At 36.7% G+C, this 23,659-nt stretch overlaps 1 protein-coding gene across 1 annotated transcript in view; it reads left to right on the top strand.

Annotated features, from left to right (window-relative positions):
* The window catches only part of LOC129263455 (uncharacterized), a 125,185-nt gene that overhangs the window by 44,170 nt on the left and 57,356 nt on the right, over nucleotides 1-23,659 (top strand). Inside the window, exons 26-33 of the mRNA XM_064100693.1 lie at nucleotides 325-393; nucleotides 1,464-1,604; nucleotides 2,312-2,383; nucleotides 15,985-16,056; nucleotides 17,914-17,979; nucleotides 18,805-18,876; nucleotides 19,721-19,905; nucleotides 22,052-22,172. Coding sequence (XP_063956763.1) covers nucleotides 325-393; nucleotides 1,464-1,604; nucleotides 2,312-2,383; nucleotides 15,985-16,056; nucleotides 17,914-17,979; nucleotides 18,805-18,876; nucleotides 19,721-19,905; nucleotides 22,052-22,172 — 798 coding nt within the window. The remainder of the gene's footprint in view (nucleotides 1-324; nucleotides 394-1,463; nucleotides 1,605-2,311; nucleotides 2,384-15,984; nucleotides 16,057-17,913; nucleotides 17,980-18,804; nucleotides 18,877-19,720; nucleotides 19,906-22,051; nucleotides 22,173-23,659) is intronic.

The following is a 23,659-nucleotide window of genomic DNA, read 5'->3' as shown; positions in this document are numbered from 1 at the left end:
GTCATCATTTTGTTCCGTTTCTGTGCTATCACTGTAAATGCCCCATAGGTACTGTACGCGCATGGCAGGCTGCGAAGACCTATCGAGTAATGGCGGCCGGTCTCCGCGTAATCACAGCGATTTGACGAAGTACGCCCTCTAGCGTTATTAGTATACATCTCTATGGGTGATTCACAGCTGCATGCAAATTATGTTGGTGATCTTTGTAAATGGCGGCGCATCCAAAATCCTCCAACAGCACCAGGGATCATGTTCCTACAATATTCTTTTTGATCCATTGCTTTATGTTTTTGTGTCCTTGTGTGTATTTTCTCCTTTTATCAGATATCTAAATAATAACTTGATAGCATCGCTACCTACCAATGTCTTTGAGGATGTCTCTGCCAATAGGATGTAAGTCCATTTTCATGAATTCAAAATTGTAAACTTCTGTTGTTTTGCCTTGTTATTGGCTCTGCAAAAAGGATGTAAGTCCGTTTTCCTGAATTTTAAATTTGTAACTCTGTTGTATTGCCCTGTTATTGGCTCTGCAAAAAGGATGTAAGTCCGTTTTCCTGAATTTTAAATTTGTAACTCTGTTGTATTGCCCTGTTATTGGCTCTGAAAATAGAATGTAAGTCCACTTGACTCATTTTAGATATCTTATATTTATTGTGTTTGTTTTATTGTCTCTTTATTTTTTTTCTCTTCAAAAAGGACTTTTTCAAATAAAAGCTTTCTTTCACCCTTCAAGGGTTGAGGGGGTGGTTTCTGCCTCATGAATAGTGTATACAATGTAAAAAATACTCCTAACATCTATAAACCTTTATGATATATAATGTTTGTTATTTTGGTTTGGTATAGGATTGAAACTACAAAGGAACGTAAAGAGCTAACAGCCAACCTTGGAAATAAATTGTCAGATACAAATGGCATGATTAAAGATATTAAATATCAGTCTTGTTCAAAAGTTGAACAACATTGTTTTTTTTTATTCTGAAATTCACAATCATGAATTTCTTCATTAATTTCTAATGACATGAAATGAAAAAAATATATTGTTGATTTCTTTTCTTCATCTAACTGCTAGATGTTGCAAAATTTGTGGTTGTTTTGAGTATAATTAGTTTTATTTTACTTTTTGACTCTTACCTGAAGACCTTTCTGTTCCCCACTCCAACATTATTGCAAGAATAACTCAATTCTAGCATTACTAGGACAGTACTTGAACTGAATGGTGATCCTAAGCATTGTTTGAAGACATTGAAATTTGTGAGATATTTCCTATTTTTGAGCAAGCGCCATGAGCGCCCAGCTGAGGCGAATACCAGCGCTATACAAGAACCCATCATCATCATCATCATTTCACTCTTCTTAATATGATAAATATTTACAATGATTTAAAACATACAAATTACACTTATGGTTGATGATATATTTGTGTGAAATGGCATGATTTTCCTTTTATATTTTATTTATCAAAGCTACCTTACTAGCAACAGGTTAACTGAATTCCCAGCTGCTGCTCTCTCAACACAGTCTATGAATTGGCTTGATTTATCTGATAACTTGATCAGTACCATACCATCTAGTGCATTTACATCACTTACAAGTACGCAATACATGTGAGTATCATTATTTTTACCATTATTATTATTATTAAGTATTTTTATTCTAATTTTCATCATTGTTTTTCATTATTATTATTATATTTCTTATTATAATCAGTATAAATGTCATTTTTGTCATTATTTTCATTATTATTATTATTGTTATCATTATTATATTATTTTCATTATAATCATCATCATTATAAATATTATTAGTAGTAGTATTGGTATTAATCTCTTTGGCTTTTGACCTGAAATAGTATTTGTTGAAAAATTATTTGGAATAACGTGTCTTTATGTTGGTATATGCACATGGCATCTTGCAGTTCTTCAATTGAGCATTCCATGTACAAATGTATTCTTATCATTTAAACATTATGTATGGTCAATGTTTAATGGTGTTGATTTTCACCTGATTGCCAAGAATGCATGAATGCTTGAAAGAAAACAACCAGAGGACCAAAGGTTTAAGCTCCTCTTAGAAATACATTTTGTGTAATGATGGAGATGAATCAAAACTTTACCAAGTGACATATCTGCACACTCTTATATACCTGTATATTCCATGCAAATATTCTTATGCATGTACATTTATTTATATGGATCAGCAGATTTATTCCTTTGTTCATTACTTTATATTTCACTAATACTACATTAGAATGAAATTATTTGTGAATTTAATGTTGTATTGATTTCCCTTTTTGTACATTTTTTCTTTGCAGCTACCTTCAGAACAATCAGATTCTTGAGATAACGTCATCTTTACTGAGTCCCTTAAATAACCTTAAGGAATTGTAAGTAACTGATTATCAATTTTCTGAAGCAAAAGAGAGTCACATTTGATATCTAACTTGGTTGATTGGTTGTTGAAATGTATGTCGCACAAACTAATATAAATGATTTTCAAAAAAATTTGTTTATATATTCCAAATTGATGAGGGAGGCAGCGTAGCTCTTTCGGTTAGATCGCATGTTTTGAATAAGATCGTAGATCTCAATGTGAGGGGTTCAAGTCCCGCTCATGCTGAAATGCGTCTAACAAAAAAGTCTGATGCCATAGCGTTGTGTGTTAGCGTACCCTCACCATTGTATTCAGTTATTTAAAAAATCTAGAAATTTTTGGGAGGAACTTATGAATTCACCAAACTGGAGTTGAAATTCAGTAAATTGACCAGGTGAATCATCATACACTAGTCAAAATGAACCGCAATGGAGTCAGATTGATAATTTGTGCTACATTCTTGGTCATTCTAGGCGCATTCTAAATATTCTGACTGCATTTGAAATATTTTTGTCATTTCTTTTGGCCGTCCCGAAGGTTTTGGTCATGTTCAAAACAATTGAGGAGTATTTTTGTACGGTGATCGAAGTAGATTTAAATGACCAACTGGTGGTCGATCAATAGTCCTTTCATTCTGGCCAATTCTGCTTGATTCGAAGTAAGTGTGATGGGGGCTTAATGTGTGAATGTCACGGTGTATTCACTTTAATACATGTAGTTTACTATGTGGGAAAGTGACTCACACTGTTAAAATGGGAAGGTGTGCACAAGGTGGACTATGTGCTTGAGATGTTACACTTAAAATGACCAAAGGTAGCAATGTGAAATAATTTTACACTGTGGACACCTCTACAGTATGTTGACATGAGGGCAATTCCATAAAATAATCAACCTTTCTGTACGTCAAGTCTCAAGCCTTCACCTTATAAACTGACCAAGTCATGGTCCTTTGACAACATTGCAGACTTCATAAGAACAAAAAATCAGACAAAAAATTTCTTGATGGTCCGACATATAGGGGTCGGACGTACATATTTTATGGGATTGCCCATGATGGACTATGTGAAGAAAAGATTCACACCTAAAATGCTGAATTTTAACAATGGGAAGATAATTTCAGAAATTTCACACTGTGGGCACCTATACAGTGTGGTAGTTTGCAGTGTGTCCACATGGTGGACTACATGTATGTAAAGATGCGATTCACGCGTAAAATTGTAAGATTTTACATTGTGAAGATAATTTCAGAAATTTCACATTGTGAACAACTCTACAGTGTGGGTGTTCACAGTTTGTTTACGTAGTTGACTGAGTAAAAATTTGAATCACACTGTTTTAATGCTCAAACTTAAAATATTAAGAAAACTTCACACTGGACACCTATACAGTGTGAGTGTTCTCAGTGTGTTTTCACAGTGGACTATGTATATAACACTGTGAACGCCACTGTTAACACTATGTAAGCACACTGTGAACACATTGTGAACACACTATGAACACATTGACAACACACTGTAAATACACTGAATGCATTGGGAACACACTGTGTACACAATGTAAACACATTGTGGACACAATGCAAAGCTGTGGAACACTGCTCTTTCCAGCATGAAAGGTGGAAGCCAACAGATAATATGATCACTGTTAACACTATGTAAACACACTGTGAACACATTGGGAACACACTGTGAATACACTGTGAGTGCATTGGGAACACACTGTGAATACACTGTGAATGCATTGGGAACACACTGTGAATACACTGTGAACACATTGGGAACACACTGTGAACACGATGCAAACAAACAATGGGACATTGTGCTCTTTCCAGCATGAAAGGTGGAAGCCAACTGATAATATGATCACTGTTAACACTATGTAAACACACTGTGAACACATTGGGAACACACTGTGAATACACTGTGAATGCATTGGGAACACACTGTGAACACGATGCAAACAAACAATGGGACATTGTGCTCTTTCCCGCATGGAAGACTGAAGCCAACCGATAATATGATCTGCCACTGCAAAGCTAATGAAAGGAATGATTCAGAGGGAAAAACAGGATAAAATCAGTGCTTGTTGCAGATGTATTCTGGGCTCAAAAATACCACTATTTTAGATTTTTGTTAATGCCAACCGATCAGGTAAATGTTTCACAAAAAGTTGAGTGTCACTTACAGTCAGGTTACTACACCGTAAACACACTGTGAACACATTGAACACACTGTGAACATACCCTGAACACACTGGTAATACACTGTGAACAGAGTGTGAACACACTGTTGATAAACTTAGAACACATTGTAAACAAACTGTAAATACACTGAACATACAATGAACACACTATACACTGTGAACACGATAGTTACACATTGTGAACTAATTTTGAACACACTGTGAACAAACTGTGAACACGCTGTGAACGTGCTTTGAACACACTGAACACACTGACAACACACTGTGAATACACTGTGAACACACTGTAAACACACAGTGAACACATGGTGAACACACTGTAAATAACACTGTGTGATACTGAACTTTCCAGCATGGAAGGCTGAAGCCAACCCATGACATGATCTGCCACTGCAGAGCTAATGAAAGAGTTGATACAAAGGAAAAACAGGATAGTATTTAGCGTTGGTTGCAAATGTTTTCTTGAATTTAAGATACTGCTATCGTACTCAAAGGCATATTTGAGATATTTTGCATGCCTCCTGATCTGGGAAGTGTTTTACAAAGAATTTAAGGTCGAGTCCACCTCAGAAAAATGTTGATTTGAATCAATAGAAAAAAATCAGACAAGCACAATGCTGAAAATTTCATCAAAATCGGATGTAAAATAAAAAAGTTATGACATTTCAAAGTTTCGCTTATTTTTAACAAAATAGTTATACAAACGAGCCAGTTACATCCAAATGAGAGAGTTGATGATGTCACTCACTCACTATTTCTTTTGTTTTTCATTGTTTGAATTATACAATATTTCAATTTTTACGAATTTGATGATTAGGACCTCCTTGCCTGAAGCACAAAATGTTAAAATAATGGAATTCCATGTTTTCAGGGAGGAATGAAACTTCATTTCACATGACAATGACGAGAAAATCAAAATATTTCATATTTCATATAATAAAATACATAAGAAATAGTGAGTGAGTGATGTCATCAGTTCCCTCATTTGCATACCGACCGAGATGTGCATAGAACTGTTTTGTGAAATTAAGTGAAACTTTAAAATGTCATAACTTTCTTATTTTACATCCGATTTTGATGAAATTTTCAGTGTTATGCTTGTTGAATTTTTCTCTTTTTATTCAAATCAAGTTTTTGTTAGGGTGGACTTGTCCTTTAAGTGTGACTTAAGTGTTGACATGCAAGTGATATTCAACTTGCAATATCAGTGATTAATATTTAAGGCGGGACGTCAATATCCGGGAGGGGTGTGCAAACGCGTTTGCACGCCCTCATTACTTTTCATGCACGGGCTTGCACGCCACGAAGTTAATGAGGTTGAATTTGCATATCAATAGAGCACCCTTGCGATCATCGCGGAGTGACATAACGAGCCCGTGCAGTCGCGTTCTGGCACTTCTATTGTTCCCGGGCATTGGGCTGGCAAGCCTAGAGGAATTTATTGGCGCGTGTAGAGAAGTTCCTTACCTCAATTGTTTGCCGTGAAATGTTGTGAGGGTGCAACTACTAGTATAATGAATGACGATGTGTGCCGTAACTAATTGGTTGGAAGGCGTGACAAGTATTCAAAGGGACAAGAACCTGGACGCAAACATTTTGCTCCGGCGAATCGCTTATTCATGCTTACACCTTCGTCACATTTGCTCTAGGGCGGCCGTACGGCGAGTCAATAACAGCCGTTTTAACATTTTATGTACGAGCTACATAATGTGGTTTGTATAAAAATGAATAAAACGGCTGCATTTGACTCGCCGTACGGCCGCCCTAGAGCAAATGTGACCAAGGTATTAGTACCTGATGATGTGAGCTTCCAAAAATATGTATATAATTCCCGTAAATTCCTGACAAAGATGGAAAGGGAAATGAATTTTGTTTTGGCTACCAGCGGAAGTAAAATGCGATCCGTCAAAGCGTTCGATCAACCGCGGCGACTGCGCACAACGTCTACAGGCGCTGGACCCACTGAATCAGCTTGCAGAGCTCTGTTCGCTCCTGAAGATGTGACTACAACCGTGCCTATAATAATTCCAAAAGCGCTGACAAATACGGCCGCATTGTCACTGGTACGTGATTCCTCCGAATTAGTCCTCAGAAAAGTTTAGTCACGACTCAGTATCGTTCTTGCAGTATACCCGCACGCTTAAAATCAGTTTAATAGATACCATGTGCGCGCAAGCATACACAATACAAGGTACTTGAGGCAGAGCTTTGCCGCTATGAAACAAAATTCTCTTTACGCTACGTATAGCTCCAATAGCTCTAGCTTTTGCAGTAGCGTACGCAGAATTTTTGAAAGGTAGAGTTCGAGTTCAATGAAAATTTGACAGAGGTTTTCACTCCCCCCCCCCCCCATTAGGTCTTTTCATAACAAAAAAAATTACAAGCAAATTTTTTTTTATCTAAGTGGAGGGGGGGTGAACTCCTGCAACATTCCCTGACCTTACCTCGGTCATTTTTGCTCTATGACGGCCGTGCGGCGAGTAAAAAACAACCGTTTTAACATTTTTTTTGTAATAGCTACAAACACGTGGTCTGAATAAAAATGGATAAAACAGGTGTTTCCGACTCACCGTACGGCCGCCGTAGAGCAAATATGACCGAGGCATTAGGAACGCAAAATCATGAGGATGGAAACTTGGATAAAGCAATGTTCATTATTCAATATTTGTTATGACTTCTCTTAATATCATGAAATGGCTGAGCAAATTACTTGTATATTTCATAAAATAACTCAAAATGATGAAGAAACGAGTATTGATTTGAAATTATGAAATGATAAAGATTGACTTGCATTTTTACATTACAAATTTTTATTTTGCTTCTCAAATGGGGGGCATGGACCGACTGTGCCCCCCCCCCCCCTGCGTCCTCCAATGCTCATCATGGGTACTAGCATTCGTATTTATGCATACAACTTATTGAAATCCTCATCCATTCCCATTTCCCAGTCATGTTCAGTTCTTAATCTCCTTTGTTATTCGTTCTTTGAGTAGTTCGTAGTGGTCAAGAATTTGTTTAAATTATTCTCAAGACCCCAATGCACTTGAGTTACTTCGTTTTAGGAAAGATAACTCTTAAAGTCCCTTTGAAGTGAATGCCCCGGATTGACTTGAATGGGTTCGATTAACTACACCGTCTCGCACGTGTTGCGAACAAAGAAGGTGTGAAAATTACAATTAACAACTAACAATAGGAAGAATCCGTTTCAACTGAAGTTACGCAACGATCTCTGATAATCTCTAATTGTGCTTTCTTGACCCCAATGAATCCTCCCAAACCACATTGTCCAATGACGGAACTACTACAAGTAGTCAGCATTTGTGAAAACGGAATGATGATCGAGGATGATATAATGGTGATGGTAATAATGATGTTGGTGATAATGAAGAAGGATAAGGAGGATGAGGATGAAAGCGGTGGTAATGATGATGAAGATAATAATTTTTTTTTTTTTTTTAATCTATAAACATAATGATGTGTGAATAAAAAAAGACATTATGATCGTGATGATGACATCGAAAAGAAAGGTAATGATGGCTGATTATGATAATGGTGATGATTATGATTGTAATCCCAACGATGATGGCAATGACAAGAATGGTGATAATAATAATTATAATGTTGTTATAATGGTGATGGTAATAATGATCGTAATTGATCACGAGAATATTTATTACGACAAGATTGATGATTATGGTAGCAATATAGTGATGATCAGAGGATAATATTTTGCTGTGGGGGACAATAATGATGCACCCTATGAACAAAGGATATATCCTCTGCTCCGCCGCCCGCGGTGATGATTTATTAATGTTTTATGATGAATTTATTAATGTTTTATGATGATGACGGGGATAATGACAGTGATGAAGGTGCTGAGATTAATTATGATAATAATCCTAGTTTTGATGATTACAATGATTATGATTATGGCGATTGTGATGGCATGACAGTGGGGGAAGGGGCATGCTTGTCGAGATTGAATTTCATTTGAAAATTAAAGGTAGGTCCTAGACTGAACAGTTTCATGAGTGTTTCTCACCAAGGCGAACTTCTACTTGAAGCTAATTACGGAGCTGTAACTCTCTTTAGTTGGTTCGAGATTCGACCCATGAACCTCATATACAGAGAACGAATGATCAATAACCAGGTAACATAATGGTATACGATGTCAATTATGGACGAATTTTTCTCCTTATGTCTATTTATCGTATGGTTGACATCACAATGAGGCAAAATTTGATTGCATGGTGACTTCTTTAAAAAAATCCTAAGTTTGGGATTTTTAAGGGGAAGGTAACACTTATGCTGGATTTTCCCCAACAAATATGATTTTTTAATCTTGTAAGAATGATGGTTGAGTGAACAGGAATTGTAAATTTAGTGTAGCCTATTCATCTTGTAGACCTAAGCAGTGTGTTTTGTGAGTCGGAGTAATGTGATGGTACCTGTTACAAGCGAGAGGGCGAGATATGGTAAGACTTGGTTGAAATGGCATTCATCATCTTTTTGTCATTTTACAAATAAAATTCGTATGTATCTCCACCCCCCCCTCAATTTCCCAGACCCCTCTCACTTCCTGGATGGAAGCCTATTCAAAACTTATTTGCCACTGAAGTGACCAGTGGCTGATAGTCATTTTTTTTCCTTTTTATTGAATGATTACCAAGAAATTGACTTGATTATAATTTATGAAATACTTTATTGAAAAACTGAATGTTTGATTGATTACATTGCCCATTGAAATAGTTGATTTATTGATAAATTGTTGATTGATAGGAAAAGTTGATGCCCCAATTATCATTATAATTAAATTAACATTCTGCTCTGGACTTCACGCGTACATGACAATAAAAATCAGTCACTCAACAGAAGGGGAGGGCGAGAGACAGGGAGGGGGCTAAAATGTTCTGTTGACCCTTTTTCCATCAACCTACTTCTCCCACTTACGTCAAATCTCACCCCCTATTTTCCTGACTCCAATGAACACATTGCTGAGAGCCACATGATAATGTTGAAATGTTGCCCAAGATGTGTAATTTTGTGTAATTTATGTGTAATTTTTGTTCAATTTAATAATTCATGAAACTTGCTTAAACATTCATAACTGGTTGATCAATAATTTATCACAACGCCCTTAACATTGCAAGTTCCAAAGCCAAATGATTTGCCCCTCAAAAACTGACAAAAAATGGAAGGCTAATTCCAGCCCAGCATAATTATCATACCGTTTGTTTCAGTAGGCAGTGTTCGCTCAATCGTGATAGTATTTCAACTTTTTGGTGTCATATGAAAGTTGATTTTAATGGCTTCCATAACATGTAAGTATTCCCCCCCAAAGTGATATATTTTTTATTTGGCAGCCATTTCAAAAGTGTATAGTTTTTTTGTGGGGGCGCACTGTGGTAGTAGAAGGGATAATGCCCGTAAAAGAAAAAAATTATAAAATAACCAGAGAACCAAACAAACGAAAAATTCATACTCCACAACCCGAGCCTCAAAATAGAGGCTCTTCAAAAGTCCGGCAAATGCAGAACTTGCTCTTGTACAAGTGACTCGACCCTGGCCTGGTACTTCTCCAATACCCAGTAGAGTCGAGACGACGCGTCGCGACGGTTGGCCGTGGATCTACCGGTAGTCAACGGGGGTCAAAGCTTGTGCAGTCGGAGGCAGCCGGACTTGGTGCAAAACAATTCCACTCACAATTTTACGATTGGAAGCCAGCATTAAGAGAAATGTAACAAAGTCGGGTACAAATACATATTTCTAATACCGGTAGATATAAAACTTTAATGCATGACTGATTACGACCCTTTATGTGATAATCGCTTCTCTTCAAGTCGGATCTGACTTTTAGATAATAGGTCAACGGTAATCTACACATTTTCGTTTCACGTCACGAGTCTTATTATGGTATCGGCAAAGTGAAAATAAAAGATCAATACGGTCGAGCCATAAGAGAAAAATTACGAGGAAATTAATTACGTGCAAGTCAAATATCTTAGAGTTCAGAAAATTTTGAATACAATTAGAGCCAGGAAAGGGGGGGGGGGCCTTACGAAATAAGGTATACGGGGATGTGCCGCTGAAATGGGTCGCTCTTTTGGAAGAAATCTCCGGGATGTCCACGTTTAATGAAGTGCATACACTTTCACAGTATTGACATTTCAGAAACTTTTTAACATTTGCTAAGATTTGATGTACACGAGATGACACTCAAAACTTCTTTTCTAAAATCTTGTACCATTATTTGAGAACTCGGTGTAAATACCAATAAATCATGTAATGGACCTCAGCACTCTTCATGTAGTCAGCATGTTCGATTGATACACGTTTGTAAAAAGTAAAACACACACATTAATTATATAATTGATTTATTTGTTTTCTCATGTCTTAAAGATAAAATAGACCTATGTTTTTATCATAAAGACCAGCCGCCATTAACAAATTTAATAAATATCATCCTGTGTCTTTTCTTTGATCATTTAATGTTTAGAAACATAGCTGCTGCATAATTAGTGTGATTCATTTTTGTTTTGTCAAAATTATCTCATCGGCGATTCCGTTAAAAATGCCCTATAATGGGACCTAGAGTTACATGTATATTTGTATTTTACGTGCATTAAAGCCACCGACAAGCTATGAATCGGCTTGGAGAAGACATGCACGCAACTATAATAGAGTCTATAACCATGGACCTACTAGTACACAGTAGTAACATACAGACAATGAGGCATTCAGCATGTTCAGGGTTTCAAATTCAAACCGCTATACGCAATCTATAGCATAACTTCAATTGAAACGGATTTTTCCTATTGTTAGCTGCTTTGTGATTTTCACACCTTCATCCATTGTTCTCAAAACGTGCTAGACGGCGTAATTGACCCAATTCAGGTTCAAGGGGTCGTTATAGCTATATAGGATCTGCTTCAACCAAGGACCTATAGATGTACAGTGCAGGCACATTATGGCCCACTCTAGACCGTTGCATGAAATCACCCGAAATATCTTAAATATTCATGAATGCATAATGAGGGCGCGAAATCTGATGATATTATGGCCTGAAATGTGGACATTTCAAGCACCTTTGTAACTATAAATATGATGCATCAAGTTAATATATTTAACCATTAATGCGAACGCAAACCGTGAGCCAATTTTTTTGATAAACCGTCATGAAAAGGGGATTTCAAGTAGTTTGTTGTATAATCAATATTGAGACATACATAACTCGCCAATCAAAATGCAAGCGTGCAGCGCTAGCTGAGGCGCGATAGCTCAGTCGGTAGAGCGGGGGTTTCGGATTCCGGTGAACCGGGTTCGATTCCCAAGTGGTGCGCTAGTGCCCTTTGGTAAGGCATTTATCCTCATTACCAGGTCCCTCGGGGAGGACCTTAAGCCGTTCGTCCCCTGGTTGCTTGCTCACAGGCATTCGTGCTTTCTTAGCAGTCAGGTAAAACAACCTCGGTATAACCTTGATACGATTTGACAATCAGACCCAAAAAGGGATATTTTGAAAATTTATGGAATGCACGAGAATAATAGGTACCAATCAAAATTCGCGAGTGCGCAGCACGAACAGAAAATATTAATATTCAGACCATAAAACTGACATGTTTACAGAGCACTTTTCAAAAATCAATTTGTAAATCACACAAAATAATGAAGTTGAATTTCCGAGGTGAAATGTGTTTTGTAAATTAACTTTCAAACTTGATATCTAAACTCATTAAACAAGATATGAAAATCACCTAACAGGCAATGCGAGGGCGAAGCGCGAGCGAAAATTGTATAGAGTGACATGAAAGATTTTTTTCCCCAAGTCTTTCCCTCATCTTATTTTATTCACTCGTCTTCCTCTTCTTTTTTCTCCTCTCTTTTCCCTCCTCTTTTCCCTTTTTTCTATCTTTTTTTGCTCGTCCAAGGGGGGGGGGGGAGTCACTCGCGCCCCGAACCGCCTATGCTTTACGGAAAACAAGGTATCATAACGAAATGCATATAGAATATATTTTAACCTGTTGACACCTTCAAACAATCTTAAAAGATGTCCTGATAGATCGCAAATATGAAAGGCTACCAACTGACTTCTATTTTGTCTTATTTACGTTTCCAACTTGTCGAGAAAATGCATCTTTAATATTTCTTAACGGAGAACAATTAAGGGATCATAACGAAAGGCATATCAAATCTATTTTGTCTTGTTGACCCCTAAAAACAATTTTTTAAACATGTCCTGATAGATCGCACACCCATCTGAGATGTTGTGACTTCTATTTTGTTTTATCTACGTTTCCAACATCGTCAAGAAAAGACGTATTTAATATTTCTTAACGGAGAACAAGGGATCATAACGAAAGGTATATCAAATCTATTTTAACTTGTTGACACCTAAAAACAATTTTAAAACATGTCTTGATAGATCGCACACCCATCTGAGATGTTTGTGACTTCTATTTTGTTTTATCTACGTTTCCAACATCGTCGAGAAAATGCATCTTTAATATTTCTTAACGGAGAACAAGGGATCATAACGAAAGGTATATCAAATCTATTTTAACTCGTTGACCCCTCGAAAATTGTTCAATCATGCCCTGATAGATCGCACACCCATCTGAGATGTTTGTGACTTATTTTGTTTTATTTACGTTTCCAACATCGTCGAGAAAAGACGTATTTAATATTTCTTAACGGAGAACAAGGGATCATAACGAAAGGTATATCAAATCTATTTTAACTTGTTGACACCTAAAAACAATTTTAAAACATGTCCTGATAGATCGCACACCCATCTGAGATGTTTGTGACTTCTATTTTGTTTTATCTACGTTTCCAACATCGTCGACAAAATACGCATTTAATATCTCTTAACGGAGAACAAGGGATCACAACGAAAGGTATATCAAATCTATTTTAACTTGTTGACACCTAAAAACAATTTTAAAACATGTCCTGATAGATCGCACACCAATTTGAGATGTTTGTGACTTCTATTCTGTTTTATTTACGTTTCCAACATCGTCGAGAAAAGACGTATTTAATATTTCTTAACGGAGAACAAGGGATCATAACGAAAGGTATATCAAATCTATTTTAACTTGTTGACACCTAAAAACAATTTTAAAACATGTCCTGATAGATCGCACACCAATTTGAGATGTTTGTGACTTCTATTCTGTTTTATTTACGTTTCCAACATCGTCGAGAAAAGACGTATTTAATATTTCTTAACGGAGAACAAGGGATCATAACGAAAGGTATATCAAATCTATTTTAACTTGTTGACACATAAAAACAATTTTAAAACATGTCCTGATAGATCGCACACCCATCTGTGATGTTTGTGACTTCTATTCTGTTTTATTTACGTTTCCAACATCGTCGAGAAAAGACGTATTTAATATTTCTTAACGGAGAACAAGGGATCATAACGAAAGGTATATCAAATCTATTTTAACTTGTTGACACCTAAAAACAATTTTAAAACATGTCCTGATAGATCGCACACCAATTTGAGATGTTTGTGACTTCTATTCTGTTTTATTTACGTTTCCAACATCGTCGAGAAAAGACGTATTTAATATTTCTTAACGGAGAACAAGGGATCATAACGAAAGGTATATCAAATCTATTTAACTTGTTGACACATAAAAACAATTTTAAAACATGTCCTGATAGATCGCACACCCATCTGAGATGTTTGTGACTTCTATTTTGTTTTATCTACGTTTCCAACATCGTCGACAAAATACGCATTTAATATCTCTTAACGGAGAACAAGGGATCACAACGAAAGGTATATCAAATATGATTTAACTTGTTGACACCTAAAAACAATTTTAAAACATGTCCTGATAGATCGCACACCCATCTGAGATGTTTGTGACTTCTATTCTGTTTTATTTACGTTTCCAACATCGTCGAGAAAAGACGTATTTAATATTTCTTAACGGACAACAAGGGATCAAAACGAAAGGTATATCAAATATATTTTAACTTGTTGACCCCTCGAAAAATATGTATCACCAATAAATATGAGATGCTACCAACTTCTATTTTGTTTTATTGACGTTTCCAACTTTGTCGAGAAAATGCATCTTTAATATTTCTTAACGGATAACAGGGGATCATAACGAAAGGTATATCAAATCTATTTTAACTTGTTGACCCCTAAAAACAATTTTAAAACATGTCCTGATAGATCGCACACCCATTTGAGATGTTTGTGACTTCTATTCTGTTTTATTTACGTTTCCAACATCGTCGAGAAAATGCGTCTTTAATATTTCTTTACGGAGAACAGGGGATCATAACGGAAGGTATATCAAATCTATTTTAACTTGTTAACCCCTAAAAACAGCTTTAAAACATGTTGTGATAGATCGCACACCCATCTGAGATGTTTGTGACTTCTATTCTGTTTTATTTACGTTTCCAACATCGTCGATAAAAGACGTATTTAATATTTCTTAACGGAGAACAAGGGATCACAACGAAAGGTATATCAAATATATTTTAACTTGTTGACACCTAAAATCAATTATAAAGCATGTCCTGATAGATTGCAAACTATTCTGAGATGTTTGTGACTTCTTTTCTGTTTTACTTTCCTTTCGTCAATTATATTTCGTCATGGAGAACGGGAGTTCATAACGAAAGGTATACAAAGTATATTTTCACTCGTTCGCCCCTCAAAACAATTTAAAAGCATGTCCTAATCCGCCACCGTTTTGGTTGCGCGACTCTCGTAAACACGGATTTTTTTTTTTAAATTGGTACTTTGTACAGGAAGCTAGCCCCAGGCAACCCCTATTCCCCCCTCTCGTAGATCCGCCCGCACCTCACGCGCTGCATTCGCTGCAAAGCTTCGCTGCAAATGTTGATCCGACGTGCACGCCGAACACTGACCTCATTTTACGTGAAGTGTACGCTGGCGCGCTGTGTGTGTGTGTGTGTGTGTGTATGTGAACCTGCACTATTCAGTGTATTCTCGTGCGACGCTCCGGCGGATTAGCCAATAGCGATCGAGATAATAATTGCCCCGTTCCCCAGCGTGTACGGATTATGCAAATTAGCTTTAATGTAGAATATAACGGTACTTCGTACTAATCTCTTGGAACTCCTTTGCACACTCTCATTATGGAACAATGGCTATGCACGCGTTGGAACGCATTTGGGGTTTTGACGCCTCGCCTAACCAGTGTGGTAATGCACTTAATACCACACCCAACTAGTAAGTGAATTGTAACAGTAAGTCACACTTAAATGTGCGTAAAACAGCTCAAGGACTAAATGGCAACTTTGTAGTGATGTAACACATGTTTTAGAAGTCTTTTCATATTTATGCTGTTGAAATCACTATTGATGAGTTTCGGGGACTGTATATTGATGACCTTTTATGTGTTTTTTGAACAGGCACATGTGTAACAACAACATAACATCAGTTGGAGATGGTGCCTTTGATGGGCTGGATAACCTTATTAAAATGTAAGTACAGTGTTATACTGTGGCATTTAAAGTTAAAAAACTTGTTTCTCACTTGTTGACTTCACTTGAAAAATTCCGGAACACTATTTTAATGGCGCTGTGCAACATTTGAACATGGACAAACAAAATTTTCAATTGGGTCAAATCTCTCTTTTCTGGAGTTCCTATATTTTAAGAAACTGGATTTGAAGCTGCTAACATTTGGGCTCTCGACCACATCTTAAGGGACAAGGTTGTTCCATTTGGTGATGCATCTCTGTAAAAATGAGCTGTGTTTTGGAAAGATGAGGGGAGAGGTGAGATATAGAAAAAAAGACAGAGAGAGAAAGAGGTTGAGAGAAAAAGAATCTATGACAGAGTAAAAGAGAGAGAGGGACAAGGGGGGGGGGGGGGGTGGGGAGGGAATATATATAAAACGGTAGATATTGATAGATATTGAAAATCTTATTCTGAGATTGAAAGAAATAGAGCTATACACAGATCGATAGATAGGGAGAGAATGATATTGAGACAGAGAGATATAAAGAAAGAGAAACGGTAAGAACAAGTGAAAGAAAGAGAAAGAGAGAAAAAAGTAGAGAGATGGAAAATAAAGAAATAATTTTCTGAAACTTATTAATTTGTGTGGACGCGTTGTGGTGTAGCAGTTCTGACTCTGTTTCCCAAGGAGTGGAGAAAGGAAATACACAGGATCCCTTCACAGCAGGGTCTGCAGGCACAGACCCTGATTGAAACTGTGATCAAGAAGTGTGTCTCTGCGCAAAAACTAGCTAGCACATAAAAAACTTGCTGTTTCAATCCTGAGTGAGAGGGCCTTCAGTACACAATGCATTATTAGGCTCCACATTCAGACCCTTATAAACTCAAGTGAACTTAAGGTTTTGCACAGCAGACTATTCATAGCCTTTCTTGTTTGTTTACTGAGGTAATAATAAGTACATGTAAAGTACTAAAAATGCAAACCATTAAGCATTATACAACTCCTACAAAGTTTCTTGTAATTTGATTGGTTGAAAGCCATTCAATATTTGATACATTTTGTGCTGCATGCAAATTTTATTTTCCATTGCACGGCGACCGTGTATTTTTTATTTTTCCATTGCACGGTTGAGCTTTCTCCTTGAGTGCGTACCACTAAGCATGTGTGTATACGTACATTTTGTATGTGTGTGTCTGCGCGCATTGAAGCAAGCGCATCAACAAGGCTGGCCTACTGTGCGCACTGAGATTCATGAATCAAAGTGCGTCACAAAAGAACACAAACAATTAACTGCTTTTATAAAACAGGAAAACAAAAATATTTTCAGAGAAAAGGAAGTGTCAGACAAAGGCAAAATATGTCTTAATTCCATTTGCTTTTTTTTTTTTTTTCTTATCTATTGTCAAATTACAAAATCTAGAAAATTTGTCGTATAAACCAAATGATGCATGCCTTCATTCGTCCATTATGCGACCTATCCACTCTCGTTGAGGCTGTGTTCACCCCATTGCACTCAGCCTAACGGCTTCGTGCAATGGATTGAACAGAGCCTCAACTCGCGTGAGGACAGATCGCCTAATGAACTCATGTGCATGCATCATTTGTATACTATTTGAATGTATTAATATTATCATTACAAGAAGGGATTGTTTATGAATCTTGTGTCCTACAAAGTATTAAGGGGTACACTTTTAACTAGAGAGGTTTTCCTTTCTGAAAAATTAATTTTCAGTAATAATGAATGCTTCATTTTCCAATTGATTATAATAGTGCTCTGTTCTGCACTGTAATTTTACATTGAAAGTATTCCTTTTTTAACTGAGAGATTTGATAACGTATATGTTCTCCTTCCCTCATTTCTATCTTCTACATTGCAGCTATCTGAGCAACAATCGCATCGAACACTTTCCTGCCTTCACTGCTTTAGAAGACCTTACAACGATGTAAGTTGGAATTTTTCTTTTGTTCTTCAATCATATTTTGAAATCATTTAAATCATATAGAATAATCTTGTAATTGTACCAGCTTGATATCTAAGGTGAGTCATTGATAAATGAGGATATTTTGATAGGTACTGTTGGGTGTTTCATAAACCTGTTCACAATGACTACATGCATAACTGGCGACCCTTTCTTGTGCTCAATGATATATCCCTGAACTGGTACTTAAGTCCGCGGACATTAGAAGGAGATTAGGATGAGATGCAGACATTAGCAGGAGATTACCGGTACATATAAAAATACGATAGGTGAGGAAGCTACAAAATACACCTGAGGTGTTTTGGGCACATTTGTCATATGCCACAAAATAGCTTTCCTGTCCAGGCATACAGAAATGATTTTGAAATGAGGAGACCGCCAGGACGTCCCCCTTCCAGAAGTGATGTGGGACTCCCTCTACTGGATGCTGCTGTAGACCTAGCCCAGGGTAGAACTGAATGGAATAGGATTATCAGTATGAGAGCGAAGGGACACACTGTCCTATGTACCTTAGTCAGCAAGTCAGTCAGCACCTAAGAACAGATTCCATTTGTGCGTAAAGTCGTGCATAGGAAAAGCTTTATGAAACACCCACTTGGTTTGTCTCTGCACATGTGTATGTCTACTGCTTGTGTGCCTGAGGGAGCATCAGGATGAGAGCTTGCATAGTAAAAGCAAGGATAGGAATCACAAATGAACTTATTGTGATGAAATTATGAGGACTTGTGCATCTTTTCATGTGAGTTTAATATTATATTTCATGTTTCATATTATGTTTTTATTTCACAGAGACTTATCCAATAATCAGATCAGGACACTTGGGGAGAATGCTTTCAGTCTGCTCGAGAGTGTATCATCGGTGTAAGTATGACTTAGGATGTGGATAATGATGATGATAATGGTGGCAATAGTCGTGATGGGGATGATGATGATGATAGTGGTGATGATGAAGATGAAGATGATGATGGTGCCGGTGAGGATGATGATGGTGGTGGCGATGATAGTGGTGATGGTGATGATGATAGTGATGAAGACGATGGTGGTGATGGTGATGGAGGTAGTTTTGATGAAGGTGATGAAACTGATGATAGTTGATGAATTGCAGAGGGGAATTTCCCTCTACTTTCATGACTGTAAAGATGATTCCCCTTTGATCTTTTGCTAGCGCACCAACTAATCAACCTATTCACTATCACTACATGTACATACTTGAAAAGCCACCTTCTTTCTATTCCAGAAAATATGAATCTGACTGACCATAAATATCGATTTGTTAAAACCTGATCACCTGATTGTATTTTTGATCATACTAACTGTAGAAGAAAACGTGCACTTCGTACTATCATGGGTGAATGTGCATGGCACTGTGTTCTATTTTTGAAAATCTCTTACACAGGAATCTTAGTAGCAACTAACATTCTTGCTTGCAGCTGTAACATCCGGTCCTCAGTATATGACATCCAGTTTGATGCAATGCATACTATTATGGATGAAAGTGCATTGCACTGAGCACTATTATTGCTCAAAGTTCATTGAACTGTGTACTTGAATATTTCCTTTGTACCGGAATCTAGCAAGTAACAACCTTGCTTGCAGCTGTAATATATGGTTCTGAGTCTATAACATCCAGATTGATGCAATATGTAATTATATAGATGAAAGATCATTGCACTTGGTACTATCTTTGAACATCACCTTTATACAGGAACCTTGCAAATAACAACCTTGCTTGCAGCTGTAACATCTGGTTCTCGGTCTACGACGTCCTATCCCAGGTGACGGGAGGAGAATGTTCTTCACCTGATAGTTTGACTGGTACTCTCTTTGCATCGTCGCAGTCTTCGTCTCTCAACTACTTCCTTAATCAAGAAAACTACCTCTTCTACTGCAGTAAGTATATCTATTTTGAATTCCTCAGGATCATCTAAGTTGTGTTTTAGGTACATGTGCAACAAATCACTCCATTTATCTCAATTCATACAGTTAAACTCTGAAGCCTTTATTCTGAAGTCGCTGCTACTTTTTTAGTTTGTGTTTATTATGCATTATGACTATATTGCTTATATCAAGGATTATTTTTGTATATTGCATATGTAAACACATATGTATGAATGATGAATGTAGTAATGAAAACTAACAAGCAAACTTTAGCCATGGTCTAGCTCTGTTCTGAAATTATGTGAAAGTGAAAATCCATTGTTGCTTGAAATAGACATGAAATGAAACACTCTGAAAATTTGCTTTACCCAATTGATTGTGAGCCCGGCAGCTGCTGTGCAGCGCCAGATCGATGAGGCTCTGTCCCTTTCATCGTTGAATGCCAACTACTAGGATAGCAGCAACTCTCATCTTTTAACGTCTTTTGGTTTAACGCTGCCGGGGTTTGAACTCCCGACCTCCCAGTTGTGAGATGGACGCTTTACCAACACACTGGTATAAGCTATACATGTACATGTCAGAATTTTGTTAATATTATGTTTACTTTGCTGTTTCCACTTAGCGTTTATTGGTCAAGAAAACTATTTTAGTTGACATCCAGACAGTTTTTGGTGATTTGATGGTCAATAGAGCTGATCAATTGAACTTATAGGCCTTCTGTAAGATATTTGTGTCACGTTTTGCTATCCATAGTCAAACCAAAACTTTTGACCAGTGTTTAAAATCGATCCGAGTTTAGATTACAGAGCTGAATGTATTTGAGTGTAACTCAAGAAAGCTTTTAAAAGTTTTATTGCTTTTTACATGTAAGAAAAAAAAAATGTCTCCTGCGAATGCATCACCTCTTATTCGATTTCCTTTTTATGCATTATGCAGCTGATTGGTTTCCAACTTTGATGGGTTGTTAATAAAATTTAAGAATGCTTTTGCAAGTCCATTGCCCCATGACACAAATTTGATTGGTTCCTAGTCAGTCTACTGAGCAAAATGGGCATGCAACGATGGTCGTGATAGGCCACTTCATTTAGCGATTGATAACATTTCTGGTGCAGGGTCCTGATGATCTTGTAATACCATATCTCTTAAGGCCACCGCACACCTTACGACTGTTGGCGATCCGATTTTGGAACAAATCACATTTTGCTCATTTTCTGAAAATGTGACTGGAACATATAATTTTATTTGAGGTTAAAATCAATCGAAAGAATACACATATAGCATTTTGAAAGATTGCAAGCCTTTATTTTGGAGTAAAGGCCAAATTAGTTTCAAATCGTAGCCGATTGTATGACTGCTATGACGTCATTACGACTAGATATTAAATTTGCTTTTATTCTAAGAAGGAAGATAGCATAGTCACAGATTTGAACATAGGTATTCGTATGATGATTTAGAACACTACACAGTAAGATATTCCAAGTCTCAATATAAGCATAAAATTCTACTACATTTTATTCTGAAATCGGGTCGCAGACCAATCGTAAGGTGTGCGGTCGCCTTTACACGTTGTAAATATTCAAGAAAACACACTGGTGATATATCCCTCAAAAATTGTAAGTAGATTACATGTATCTATTGAAATTGGAATATGGCAATACCTTACAGGAAGGTTTCCTAAACACCATATTAAAAGTCCTTAAATATACAAGCATATATGAAAATCATGAAATTTGCATTTTATGCATATTAGCAATAATAAGTTACAAATAAGGAAAACAATCCAAATATTGGAAATCAAGTGCAGAAAGCATAAGTTTTACAAATTTATTTATTTTTAAAATGAAAAATCGTAAATGAATCTACCTCATTTGCATATAAATGAGCATCCTTATTTGGAAAAAATCCAGAAATTTTGATTTTTCTCATAAAAACAGTTATGACAACATTTCAGTCTAGATCAATATGATGTGATCACTAAGAATGGCCAATACATTAATAAATCAGCTTAATATCTGAAGTGTAATTAACATATTATGCAAATAAGCATCTAAATATTGAAGGGAACACATACATGATACTTTACTCTAAAATTCCTTGTAGATTATGTGTATTAACCATGATGACCTTCCCTACACTTCTTGCTATGTTTTTCTTGCAGCACCGACTGATATCAATGTGACGGCACCAGCGTTTGAGCAGATCTTGGTCGAATGGTTTGAACCAGATGTCTTATACCCTCCTTACACAAATGAGACAATGTACCCCAATAGCACATATTGGTAAGTGCCATTGACAATTGACCTTCACTCATCAGTGCAAATTGTTGATTGTCATTGACAATGACCTTCAGTTATCATGAAGGTCATCTAATACCAAGGTCGCAGGAAATTCGAAATGATCGTTAAATTGATGGAACAAGACATATTTTCCCTACTTACCCGTGGGAACTGATGATCCCAGCGGTGCAAATTGTTTATCATCATTGACAATGACCTTCAGTTATCATGAAGGTCATGCAATACAAAGGTCATATGAAATTTGAAAAAAAAAGATTGTTGGATCCAGACCTCTCTCCCAACGTACAAATATGAAACTTGTGTTCCCATCAGTACACATCGGGGTACACACAGTGTACCCCGATAGCATATATTGGTGAGTGCCATTGACAATGACCTTCACCCATCAGTGCTAATTGTTTATCATTATTGACAATGACCTTCAGTTATCATGAAGGTCATGTAATACAAAGGTCATTGGAAATTTTGAAATGATTATTGGATCCAGACCTCTTTCCCCAACTTACAAATTTGAAACTTATGTTCCCATCAGTGCACGTATTGATAATGCACTTATGCACTGTCACTAATCGGAGTATCCTATTTTAATCTGATAATGGGTTGCAGTTTCAAACAAATTGCTAGACTCACATCTTATTTTCGTACCTTTGGTCTTTTGCAATCAATTACAATGACAATGCACCCACTACATTTTAATATAGGACTCACCAAATCTTGTTTTCTTACCCTCTGTGATCTGTTACCTGCAATTCATCCATTGTCACTGATTTTCATGTCTTATGTAAATCTGATAATGGGGTTCAATATAGGTCAGACTGCAAAACTCACCAAATCTTATTTTCTTAGGTCTTCTGTGATCTTTTACACCGGCAATGCATCCACTGTCACTTATCTTAGTATCCTATTTAAATCTGATAATGAGGTTCAGTTTTGGACAGACTACTGGACTCACAAAATCTTATTTTCATACCCTAAGTGTTATGTGATCAATTACACTGGCAATATATCCACTGTTACTGATCTTTCTTATTTAAATCTGATAATGGGGCTCAGTATAAGACATACTACTAGACTCACAAAATCTTATTTTCATACCCTAAGTGTTATGTGATCAATTACACTGGCAAAATATCCACTGTTACTGATCTTTCTTATTTAAATCTGATAATGGGGCTCAGTATAAGACATACTACTAGACTCACAAAATCTTATTTTCATACCCTAAGTGTTATGTGATCAATTACACTGGCAATATATCCACTGTTACTGATCTTTCTTATTAAAATCAGTATAAGACATACTACTAGACTCACAAAATCTTATTTTCATACCCTAAGTGTTATGTGATCAATTACACTGGCAATATATCCACTGTTACTGATCTTTCTTATTAAAATCTGATAATGGGGCTCAGTATAAGACATACTACTAGACTCACGCAATGTCGCTTAGATACTGTAGGTCTTATG

Source organism: Lytechinus pictus, chromosome 6, assembly GCF_037042905.1.
Source record: "Lytechinus pictus isolate F3 Inbred chromosome 6, Lp3.0, whole genome shotgun sequence".
NCBI classification, from domain to species: Eukaryota; Metazoa; Echinodermata; class Echinoidea; order Temnopleuroida; family Toxopneustidae; genus Lytechinus; species Lytechinus pictus.
The sequence above is the reverse complement of the archived record's forward strand: the minus strand, read 5'-3'. Positions and strand labels throughout refer to the sequence as shown.